A 12500-nucleotide genomic window follows, 5' to 3' on the forward strand; every position below is an offset into this window, starting at 1 on the left:
TTCTCCGTGGACGCCATCCTCGCCACGCCCCCGCACGCCAAGGACCGCGACGCAGACCCTCTCGCGCCCACACACACGCCCACGCCGCCCGGGGCAGCCCTCACGCCCCCGGCAGACGACAGACTCTGCGCCAAGGTGTCGCAGGACGCTGACGGCGACGTCGACGAGGATGACGACGAGGACGAGGAGATCAACGTGGACTGTGAGGGGGACGAGTGTCGCTACGACCCGCGCGGCGACGACGACGACGACGACGAGGAGGAGGAGGCGCGCAAGGCGGCCAGAGGAGACAGAGGAGACGGCGGAGGAGGTGGAGGAGGAGGAGGAGGATTGGGTCTGCCCATGTCCTCCCTGCTGGAGAACCACCTGGGGGCACGCCATGCCCTGCCGCCCCCGCCCTCCACCTCGGCCTCCTCCACCCACACCATGGCGCCCCACCACCTGGCGGGCGCCTGGCCCCACAACCTCCTGTTCCAGCAGCAGCTCGCCCTGCACGCCCTCACCAGTAAGTACCCGCATGATCGCACACATGCACACGCACGCACTCACTCACTCACTCACTCACTCACTCCACTCTGCTCCTTCCTTCATCGCAATTTGCTTCACTCTTCTCTCTTCCTTCCCTCCTCCTCCCTCCTTCTCTCCCTTTCCTCCTCCTCCCTCCTTCGCTTCCTTCACCCCTGCACACGCTTCCTTTCCTTCCTCCACTCTCTCCTCCTCCAGGCTTCCCTCCTCCCTCCACACCTAAACGCATTACCTCCCATACACTTCCTCTTTCCCTCCATTCCTCCTTCCTTTCCTCCCTCAATCCGCCTTCTCTCCCTCCTCTCCCTCTCCCTTTATTGCCTTGCTTCTCCCTCACGCTCCATCCCTAAATCCATTACCTCCCTCACGCTTCCTCTCCTCCTCTCCCTCCATCCCTCCTCCCCATCCCTTCCCTCTCTCATCATTCCTCTACTGCGGTAACCTCTCACCTCCTCCTCCTCCTCCTCCTCCTCCTCCTCCTCCTGCTCCTGCTCTTAAAGTCACCTCACGCCTCCTACCTCCTCCTCCTCCTCCTCCTCCTCCTCCTCCTCCTCCTCCTCCTCCTCCTCCTCCTCCTCCTCCTCCACAGCTCAAAATCCTCCTAAACATTCTCCTCCTGTTTCATCTTAAAACCTCCTCCCTTCCCCTCCCCACCCTTCCCTACCCTCCTTCCCCTCCCTCCTCCTTCCCATCCCCCCCTCCTTCAGGTAATTGGCGCCTCACCTGCCTCGCACCTTCAGGAGTGGGCCGTAATTTGCACTGATTAGCAGGTGACTCGCTTACCTGTGTGTCTCCTACCTGGCCTTACCGGAATGTGTGTTTTGAGAGAGAGAGAGAGAGAGAGAGAGAGAGAGAGAGAGAGAGAATTAGTAAAGGTAATGGTGTAGTATTTTGCCTAATTTTCTTTCTTCCTCCTCCTTCTCCTCCTCCTCCTCCTCCTCCTCCTCCTCCTCCTCCTCCTCCTCCTCCTCCTCCTCCTCCTTCTACAACGCTATGACGATTATTATTTTTTTTTTTTTATTATTATTATTATTATTATTATTATTATTATTATTATTATCATTATCGGTGTAAGAATGTTATAATTTTTCTCCTTTCTTTCTTTCTTTTTCTTTTTCTTTCTTTTCTTTCTCTTTTCTATCTTTCTTTTTTTTAGCTTTTATTTAGTTTAATCATAAAATCCGTGTCTTTAATTTTTGGGTTAATATTTGCGTCTCTCTCTCTCTCTCTCTCTCTCTCTCTCTCTCTCTCTCTCTCTCTCTCTCTCTCTCTCTCTGAAATATTTATAGGGAGGCGAAGTGGCTCAAATTAAAGCTAGTTCTAATTTTCTCACATTAACGTAAACTGCGCAGAAGGAAGAAAGAAAGAAAGAAAGAAAGAAAGAAAGAAAGAAGAAAAAGAGTTAGGAAAAGTGTGGTTGTTGTTTTCCTTGTTGTTTTTCTCTGTTTTCCTCGCCACGTGGATTCTGTCGCGCCACTTTTCCTCATTAGCACCAAGTTTGTGTTTGTTTGTTTGTTTTTTTTTTGTTTTCATTTTTATTCGTTTTTTTCATATTTTTTCACTTTTTCCTTTTTTCATTATTCATTTTTTCCTTTTTTTTATTCATTCATTTTTCCTTTTTTATTTATTATTCATTTTTTTTTTTTTTTTTTCATATTTTTTATTCATTATTCATTTTCCTGTTTTTATTTATTTTTTATTGTTTTTCATTTTCGTTGTCATTAATTTTTTTCTTTTTTTTATTAATTTTTTCAATATTTTGTTATTCATTATTTTATTTTTCCTTTGTTTTTTTTCATGTTTTTTTCTTATTCATTATTCAGTTTTTCATTTGTTTTTTTTTTTTTTTCATTGTTTTTTTATTGTTTTTTTTTTTTTTTTTTTCATTTTCATTGTTTTTTTCGTTTTTTTCATTTATTAATTTCTAAGATAAACAATAAATTTTCATATTCCATTTATTTGTTATTATTTTTATCATTATTATTTTTATTTCTATTACTCATATTATTACTCATTTTTATTTCCCTTTCTCATATTTTTATTGTATTTATCCAACAAATGTATCACAGTAATTTATTTTTCGCTCAATTTTTCCTCCTCTTCATTATTCCAATCGTCATAAAATCTGAAGCTTTGTCTTGATCCACTGTACAATGTGTCCTGAAGGGCGGAGCAGAGGTGAAGGCAGGCGAGGACACGACACAACACGGGGACACGCTAACCTAACCCTAATCTAACCCTAATTAAATGTAACCTAACCTAACAAGATCCTAACTTACCCTAACTTGATCTAATTTTGATATAACGAAGCCAAATTGAACCTAACCTAACCCAACCTAACTTAACAAGATTCTAACGTACCCTAAGCTAACCTAACCTAACCTAACCCAATTTAACTTAGCCTAACTTAAACCTAACCTAACCTAACACTACTATTTTTACGCTCTCTACCTGCTGTTCAGTGGCCCGTGTTCAAAAAAGGGTTTAGTCTCACCACCACCGTTTTTCAAGGCCGCGGAAGATGACGAGCGGGGTTCTCAAGACACTTACCTGCTGTTAGTTATGTAGAAATCTTAAAAAAAAGCTGTCTAACCCCTTCAGTAACATGACGTGTTTCTATATTCATTCTGGTGACTATTTGGTGATTTTATACAGCTTCAGGAACTCATGTGGGGGGTTAAAATAGTGAAGACTGTGGCTATTAATCTTCTCACCTCCATAGACCCTTGCTAATGTCAATAAAATGGTCTAATGGTACACAAATCTTAAGGTAAAAATGTGTCCCAGTACTGAAGGGGTTAAAATAGTGAAGACTGTGGCTATTAATCTTCTGACCTCCATAGACCCTTGCTAATGTCAATAAAATGGTCTAATGGTACACCAATCTTAAGGTAAAAATGTGTCCCAGTACTGAAGGGGTTAAAATAGTGAAGACTGTGGCTATTAATCTTCTCACCTCCATAGACCCTTGCTAATGTCAATAAAATGGTCTAATGGTACATAAATCTTAAGGTAAAAATGTGTCCCAGTACTGAAGGGGTTAAAATAGTGAAGACTGTGGCTATTAATCTTCTCACCTCCATAGACCCTTGCTAATGTCAATAAAATGGTCTAATGGTACACAAATCTTAAGGTAAAAATGTGTCCCAGTACTGAAGGGGTTAGAAATTCTTATAACTTCACTGCGGTTATTTTCAAAGGCCACAGAAATGACTAGCGGGGTTTTCAAGAGTGTTTCTCCTGTTAATAATGCAGAAAACTTATTTATACATCACCAGAAATGCTAAAACATCCTTAAAAACACGTGTATCTCGATCACTACTAATTTCAAAGGCCAGAGAGATGATTAGCGGGGTAGCAAAACTGTTTCTCCAGTTAATAAATGCAGAAGTATCATTAATTTCCCACTAGAACCGTAGAAACATCCTTTAAAACCCGCATACCTTCACCATTACTATTTCCAAAGACCACAGAGATGATAAGCCAAGGGTCCAAGAATGTTCCTGCTGTTAAAAAGTTAGAAATCTTATTAATACATCAACAGAACTTAAAAAAACATCCTTAAAAGCTGGTACAACTTCACCGCAACTGTTTATAAAGGCTAGATGATTAATGAGCGTGTTTCTCAATACTGTTTCCTACTGTTAATAATGTAGAAATCTTAATATATCAACAGAACTACAAAAAAAACACCCTTACAAACCATTATGACTCCACCATCGCTGTTTTCTAAGACTTTCTCCTGTTAATAATGCAGGAATATTGTTAATTCGTCACTAGAACTGCAAAAACATCCTTAAGAACCCTTGTAACTTAAGGAGAGCCTCTTGAATCCATAAGTGCAGACAGAAGTGTTATAGTATACAAGCTAAAAATGTGAAATGTAACACGAGAGAGAGAGAGAGAGAGAGAGAGAGAGAGAGAGAGAGAGAGCTAGAACACGGGAACACAGACACTGCTCTCTCTCTTTCTCTGTCTCTCTCTCTCTCTCTCTCTCTCTCTCTCTCTCTCTCTCTCTCTCTCTCTCTCTCTCTCTCTCGCTAGTAATCCCTCGCATCTTATTCTGAGACCTGACAAAGTGGCACTGTAAGATTAGTGGCACTCACAGCTGGTTAGAAGGCACCAGCTATTTCCTTATTTTCTACGTAAGAGGGGAAAGCTGGCCAAGGGGAAACATAAAACCCAAATAAACAAAGCCCCACTAGGTTGCCAGTCCCCTTGCAGCTTCGAGAGTTAGCCAGGGGAAGGGATTAAATGCCTTGAAACCTCGCTCTAAAATGAAAAGAAAAAATGAGAAGGCGGAAATAAAGAAGCAGGCAGGGAGTTCCAGAGTGCCAGATTGTTCCAGAGTGTGTTACAGTGTTCTAGAGTGTGTCAGAGTGTGTTACAGTGTTCCAGAGTGTGTTAGAGTGTGCTAGAGTGTTCCAGAGTGTGTTAGAGTGTGTCAGAGTGTGTCAAAGTGTGCTAGAGTGTGTTAAAGTGTGTCAGAGTGTGCTGGAGTGTGTTAGAGTGTTCCAGAGTGTGTTAGAATGTTCCAGAATGTGCTAGAGTGTGTCAGAGAGTGCTAGAGTATGTCAGAGTGTTCCAGAGTGTGTCATAGTTCCAGATTGTTTTGATGACGATTACTTAGTGGTGTGTTAGAGAGAGAGAGAGAGAGAGAGAGAGAGAGAGAGAGAGAGAGCGTGAATAGAGTAACCAGCGAGCGAGTGAGTGAGTGAGTGAGTGAATATACACACTAAGCTAAAAAGAGAGAGTGAGTGAGCGAGTACAAGACAATTTATATCTTAGAAAAAAAATATATTACTGGATGTGAATAGAGAAACGAGTGAGTGAGTGAGTGAAAGAGACCAATTAGCAAAAAAAAAAATAATGAAAAAAATATTACTGTTCGTGAATAGAGAAACCGGTGAGTGAGTGAGTGAGTGAGTGAGTATTTAGACCAATTAGCTGGAAAAAAAAGTAAGACAAATGTTACGTAGCTCAGTCAATTAAATAATAAAAAATAATAATAATAATAATAATTGTTTTAAGGATAAGTTTTTGAGTCAGAAAAAAATATAACCATGAAGGAACATTATTAGCACTTGTATTAAAAAACTTCTTACTTTCTCACCACGACAAATTTCCCAGGCCACAGACACCTAGCGAAGTTTTCAAGACAGTTTTCCCTACAAACTAGAAATCTTGTCAATCTATCGCCAGAACCATAAAAACACCCTTAAAAATCGCCTTTCCGCTCTAACTATTTAAATTTTCCCAGGCCACAGACACCTAGCGAAGTTTTCAAGACAGTTTCTCCTATTAACAAACTAGAAATCTTGTCAATCTATCGCCAGAACCATAAAAACACCCTTAAAATTCGCCTTCACGCTCTAACTATGACAAATTTCCCAGGCCACAGACACCTAGCCAAGTTTTCAAGACAGTTTTCCCTACTAACTAGAAATCTTATCAATCTATCGCCAAAACCATAAAAACACCCTTAAATATCGCCTTTCTGCTCTATTTCAATTTTCCCAGGCCACAGACACCTAGCGAAGTTTTCAAGACAGTTTCCCCTATTAACAAACTAGAAATCTTGTCAATCTATCGCCAGAACCATAAAAACACCCTTAAAAATCGCCTTCACGCTCTAACTATTTCAATTTTCCCAGGCCACAGACAGCTAGCCAAGTTTTCAAGACAGTTTCCCCTATTAACAATCTAGAAATCTTGTCAATCTATCGCCAAAACCATAAAAACACCCTTAAAAATCGCCTTCCCGCTCTAACTATGACAAATTTCCCAGGCCACAGACACCTAGCCAAGTTTTCAAGACAGTTTCCCCTACTAACTAGAAATCTTGTCAATCTATCGCCAAAACCATAAAAACACCCTTAAAAATCGCCTTTCCGCTCTAACTATTTCAATTTTCCCAGGCCACAGACAATTAGCCGAATTTTCAAGACAGTTTCCCCTATTAATAATCTAGAAATCTTGTCAATCTATCGCCAAAACCATAAAAACACCTTAAAAAATCGCCTTCCCGCTCTAACTATTTCAAATTTCCCAGGCCACAGACACCTAGCGAAGTTTTCAAGACAGTTTCCCCTATTAACAATCTAGAAATCTTGTCAATCTATCGCCAGAACCATAAAAACACCCTTAAAAATCGCCTTTCCGCTCTAACTATTCCAATTTTCCCAGGTCACAGACAATTAGCGAAGTTTTCAAGACAGTTTTCCCTACAATCTAGAAATCTTGTCAATCTATCGCCAAAACCATAAAAACACCTTTAAAATCGCCTTTCCGCTCTAACTATTTAAATTTTCCCAGGCCACAGACACCTAGCCAAGTTTTCAAGACCGTTTCCCCTATTAACAATCTAGAAATCTTGTCAATCTATCGCCAAAACCATAAAAACACCTTTAAAATCGCCTTTCCGCTCTATTCCAATTTTCCCAGGCCACAGACAGCTAGCCAGGTTTTCAAGACAGTTTCCCCTATTAACAATCTAGAAATCTTGTCAATCTATCGCCAAAACCATAAAAACACCTTTAAAATCGCCTTTCCGCTCTAACTATTTAAATTTTCCCAGGCCACAGACACCTAGGCAAGTTTTCAAGACCGTTTCCCCTATTAACAATCTAGAAATCTTGTCAATCTATCGCCAAAACCATAAAACACCTTTAAAATCGCCTTTCCGCTCTATTCCAATTTTCCCAGGCCACAGACAGCTAGCCAGGTTTTCAAGACAGTTTCCCCTATTAACAATCTAGAAATCTTGTCAATCTATCGCCAAAACCATAAAAACACCTTTAAAATCGCCTTTCCGCTCTAACTATTTAAATTTTCCCAGGCCACAGACACCTAGGCAAGTTTTCAAGACCGTTTCCCCTATTAACAATCTAGAAATCTTGTCAATCTATCGCCAAAACCATAAAAACACCTTTAAAATCGCCTTTCCGCTCTATTCCAATTTTCCCAGGCCACAGACAGCTAGCCAGGTTTTCAAGACAGTTTCCCCTATTAACAATCTAGAAATCTTGTCAATCTATCGCCAAAACCATAAAAACACCCTTAAAAATCGCCTTTCCGCTCTAACTATTTAAATTTTCCCAGGCCACAGACAATTAGCCAAGTTTTCAAGACAGTTTCCCCTATTAACAATCTAGAAATCTTGTCAATCTATCGCCAGAACCATAAAAACACCCTTAAAAACACGAGTATCTTCACGTGGAGCCTTTGTGAGGGTGAGAGCAAAGGGTTACAGGTGATTGGCCTTGTAAAATGTAATAATTATAAGTTGTTTTAAGAGACGTGGTTTTTCATTTATTTATTTATTCAGTTTTTTTTTTTCCTTTTAATTACGAAAGAAGAATAAGTAGAGAGAGAGAGAGAGAGAATAACGAAGGAAGAATAGTGTTAGTAAATGTGATGATGAAAAGAGGAATTATAAAGAGAAGAAAAATGTTTAGGAGGAAGAGAATTGCTAAGAGGAAGAAATACAGGTAGATTTAGTAAGAGGAAGAGGAAAAATTGATAGAAAAAGGAGTTGGGAGTAAATGTATGAATAAGAGGAATTTTCAAGAGGAACAAAGAAATAGAAGTAAATTTTAGAAGAGAAAGAGGAATATTTAAGAGGAAGGAAGAGTTTGCAGTAAATTTAATAAGAGAAAGAGGAATATTTAAGAGGAAGGAAGAGTTTGCAGTAAATCTAATAAGAGAAAGAGGAATATTTAAGAGGAAGGAAGAGTTTGCAGTAAATCTAATAAGAAGAAGAGGAATATTTAAGAGGAAGGAAGAGTTTGCAGTAGATTTTATAAGAGAAAGAGGAATATTTAAGAGGAAGGAAGAGTTTGCAGTAGATTTTATAAGAGAAAGAGGAATATTTAAGAGGAAGGAAGAGTTTGCAGTAGATTTTATAAGAGAAAGAGGAATATTTAAGAGGAAGGAAGAGTTTGCAGTAAATCTAATAAGAGGAAGAGGAATATTTAACAGGAAAAAGAGTTAGCAGCAAATTTTATAAGAGAAAGAGGAATATTTAAGAGGAAGGAAGAGTTTGCAGTAAATCTAATAAGAGGAAGAGGAATAATCAAGAAGAAGGAGGTAATAGTACGTTTAGTAAGAGGAAGAGGAATTTTTAAGAGGAAAAAAGAGTTAGGAGTTAATTTGATAAGAGGAAGAGAGAGTAAGAAGTACGTTTATTAAGAGGAAGAGAGAGAGAGAGAGAGAGAGAGAGAGAAGAGGAAGAGGAATAATTAAGAGAAAGACAGAGTTAGTGATAAATATAATAAGAAGAGGAAGAATAAAGAGGAAAAAGAGGAATTAATAGTGTATTTTGTAAGAGGAAGACGACGAATAAAGAGGAAGAAAGAAGTAGGAGTAGATTTGATAAGAGGAAGAGGAAGAAAGATTATAAAGAGTAAATTAAGTAAGAGGAGGAATAAAGAGGAAAAGAAGGAATTAATGGTGAATTTGATAAGAGGAAGAGGAAAAATAAAGAAGAAGAAAGAATATTAAGAGAAAAGAGGAATTAGGAGAAGGAAAAAAAAAACATTAGTAAATTTATAAAGAGGAAGAGGAAATATTTTATCCTCTTTTGTAATTCTCTCTTTATTTTTCATTTCTCTTATTTCATTTTATTTATTGTAATTTTTTTTTGTATTTCGCTTCTTTTTTATATTACAGATTTTTCTCTCTTTCAATTACCAAAAGAACGGATTTATTTCATTATTCCTCCTCCTCTTCCTCTTCCTCTTCCTTCTTCTCTTCCTCCTTTTCCTCCACCTCTTCGTCCTTCTCTTCTTTCTTTCAGTTCCTTTCTTTTATTAGTGTTTATATTTATCGTTTTACTCACACTGCAGAGAGAGAGAGAGAGAGAGAGTTGGCGCAGTGGTGGTGGTGGTGTCGCCAGTACATCAAGGGCCGGAGGGTTCGTTGCCCATTAATAAGTGCGTGAATTAGGCCGCTGATTGGGTGCAAGTGAGCTGTGTGTGTGTGTGTGTGTGTGTGTGTGTGTGTGTGTGTGTGTGTGGGCCAAGATGTAGACAAGGAGAGGTGTAAGTAATTGGATCATAAAACACACACACACACACACACACACACACATGGGTAGTGGTGGTGGTGGTGGTAGTGGGGTGGATGGATGGTGGGTGTACAAATGGTTCCGGTGTGTGGTGAGGGAGGTGACAGGCGCCCTTCCCTGTGTCTCCAGGGGCGTGAGGGCGGCTCATCACAGGCGTCACGCTGCCTGCACTCATCTGGTGTGTGTGTGTGTGTGTGTGTGTGTGTGTGTGTGTGTGTGTGTGTGTGTGTGTGTGTGTGCAGGGGTCGTGCCTTGAGCCCAGCAGCTGGAGTACTTGTGTGTGTGTGTTTGGTGCGGGCATGGCATGGCATGGTATGGCGTGGCATGGCGTGGCGTGGTGAAGTGTCCCAGCAGTGTCTCACCGCCTCACCCTTTCCTCCACAGAGACGCCTGAGCCGCCTAAGTTTTTGGGTCCCATGAAAGTGAACTTGAGGAAGCACAAGCCGAACCGCAAGCCGCGCACGCCCTTCACCACGCAGCAGCTGCTGTCGCTGGAGAAGAAGTACCGGGAGAAGCAGTACCTCAGCATCGCCGAGCGGGCCGAGTTCTCCGCCTCGCTCAGCCTCACCGAGACGCAGGTCAAGATCTGGTTCCAGAACAGACGCGCCAAGGACAAGCGGCTCAAGGAGGCGGAGATGGAGCGCCTTCGGTACTCCTCGCGGCCTCTACTGCCTCACAACCCCCTGCTGCCCCCTGCCTCCCTGCTGCCTCACTTCCTCTTCCCCCACAACTTGTCTCCACACCCCGCACACTCCCATCAGCTGCCGCCAAGCCTACGGCCGCTGCCCGGCCAGCCCGCGGCGCCCTACGCCATCCCCTCCAGCACCGCTGGCGGCAGTGGCCCGGCACCCCAGTGACTATGAGCCGCTCCTCGTGGTGTGGGCAGGCCGCGGCGTGCCCGGCGTGCCGCCGCGCCGCAGCGCCTCATCGGAACAGTGCAGTGGTCGGGGCGGGGCGGGGCGGGGCGTGACAGGTGGGGGTGGTGGGCGGGACGAACCAAAGACTGTGTGGCGCCCTTCGTGGCGTCACTGCGATGTGTGAATAAATCTCTATTATTTTGCTGCGGGATTTTATTCCGCGGCGACGACCCTGTGCCGGCAGCCCCGCCCCGCCCCGCCGCGCCGCGCCGCGGTGGCAGGGGCGGGGCCGCTGTGACTCTCTCACGCCCCAGTGCGGCGAGTGGTGTGGTGGCCCGCTGCTGGCGGTGACCTGACACTAAACACGTGGACAGTGCGGCGCCAGGCAGCAGTGTGGCGCCGCCAGGTGGTGTGGCGCAGGGAGGTGAAGGAACACCACCGCAGGCGTAACCTTAACACCGCAACACCACACATCTGTGCACTCAACACCTCGTGTGTGGCGCTGACGCAGAGAACCAGGGCAAAGCGACGCGATGCCCTGCAGGCGTCCCCCGCGCGAACACACACACACACACACACACACACACACACACACACACACACACACACACACACACACACACACACTCTAGCAATAACGTTCGTTCACGTTCATACGAATAATGTTACAGTTATAAGAACATTAAATAATACAAGCATGGCCGCCATCTTACTTCCTCCGCACACCGCCACACACCCGCCCCGCCCCGCCCCGTGCGTGAAGGGACGTGCAGTGGTGCTGTCAGCATTGCACGGCGGGGCAGCGCGGCACGGGGGGCGGGTGTTGTTTGGTACCCCCATACTGTACCGCCACACTCACTGAAATAAAGTGCTCTGTTTTGTGTGAAGTATGAGAGAGAGAGAGAGAGAGAGAGAGAGAGACAAACTTCGTAAACTAAAAGAACTATATGTGTAAACTCTTTAACACACACACACACACACACACACACACACACACACACACACACACACACACACACACACACACACACACACACACACCTGCTCTTACCTAGCGGCTACTGAGCTAATTGGGGACAGGTGTGTGTGTGTGTGTGTGTGTGTGTGTGTGTGTGTGTTCACCTGTGCAGTAATTAGTTACAGGTACAAGGGGCATAACACTGATCTCTTTCCCAAGTGTAATTATGCTAAAATACCTGTGTTCTTGTGGCTTCCTCCTCCTCCTCCTCCTCCTCCTCCTCCTGTGGTTGCTACTTCTTTTACGCCATCTCCTCTTCCTCTTCCTCTTCCTCTTCCTCTCTTCTTCATTTCGTTGTTATTATTATTGTTTTTATTATTTGTTTTGATGTTATTTGTTATTATTATTATTATTATTATTATTATTATTATTATTATTATTATTCTTACTCTCTCTCTCTCTCTCTCTCCTTCATCTTCTTTTTATTGATAGTAATTGGTATACCATTCCTCCTCCTCCTCCTCCTCCTCCTCCTCCTCCTCCTCCTCCTCCTCTTCCGGGCCGCCCACACCTGTTCTTCCTACCTGTCCTCATCAGCTCCCACTAATTAGCACATCAGGTAACAAGAGGGGAATTTAAAAGTAATTAAACACCATTTCTGAGGGAACCACAAAGGGGAAAGAGGGGAAGAGAGGGGAAAGGAGGAGGAGAGGGGAAACACGATACGGGAAGAGAAAGATGGGAGTTGGGGAAGATGGAGAGGAAGAGGGAAGAAGAGAAGGAAAGGGGAGAAAGAGTGGTCATGTTTGTGAGAGAGAGAGAGAGAGAGAGAGAGAGTTATTGTGGCTTTTATTTCCTGATTCTATTGTTTTTCATTCTCTCTCTCTCTCTCTCTCTCTCTCTCTCTCTCTCTCTCTCTCTCTCTCTCTCTCTCTCTCTCTCTCTCAAATACATCCTTAAACGTACTACAGAAAGAGAGATAGATAGATAGATAGAGAGAGAGAGAGAGAGAGAGAGAGAGAGAGAGAGAGAGAGAGAGAGAGAGAGCAACACATCAACAAACCGACAAATTGCTCCCGATTATCAACCATAA

General features: G+C 43.0%; 1 protein-coding gene across 1 annotated transcript in view; it reads left to right on the forward strand.

The window, feature by feature from the left end:
• Positions 1 to 11149, forward strand: part of LOC123517550 (homeobox protein MSX-2-like) — an 11469-nt gene extending 320 nt beyond the window's left edge. The window contains exons 1-2 of the mRNA XM_045277758.1: positions 1 to 505; positions 9977 to 11149. The exon at positions 1 to 505 is cut by the window's left edge and continues 320 nt beyond it. Coding sequence (XP_045133693.1) covers positions 1 to 505; positions 9977 to 10449 — 978 coding nt within the window. The 3' untranslated portion in view covers positions 10450 to 11149. The remainder of the gene's footprint in view (positions 506 to 9976) is intronic.
• The last annotated feature ends 1351 nt before the right edge of the window (positions 11150 to 12500 follow it).

Source organism: Portunus trituberculatus, chromosome 6 (genome assembly GCF_017591435.1).
Source record: "Portunus trituberculatus isolate SZX2019 chromosome 6, ASM1759143v1, whole genome shotgun sequence".
Taxonomy (NCBI): domain Eukaryota; kingdom Metazoa; phylum Arthropoda; class Malacostraca; order Decapoda; family Portunidae; genus Portunus; species Portunus trituberculatus.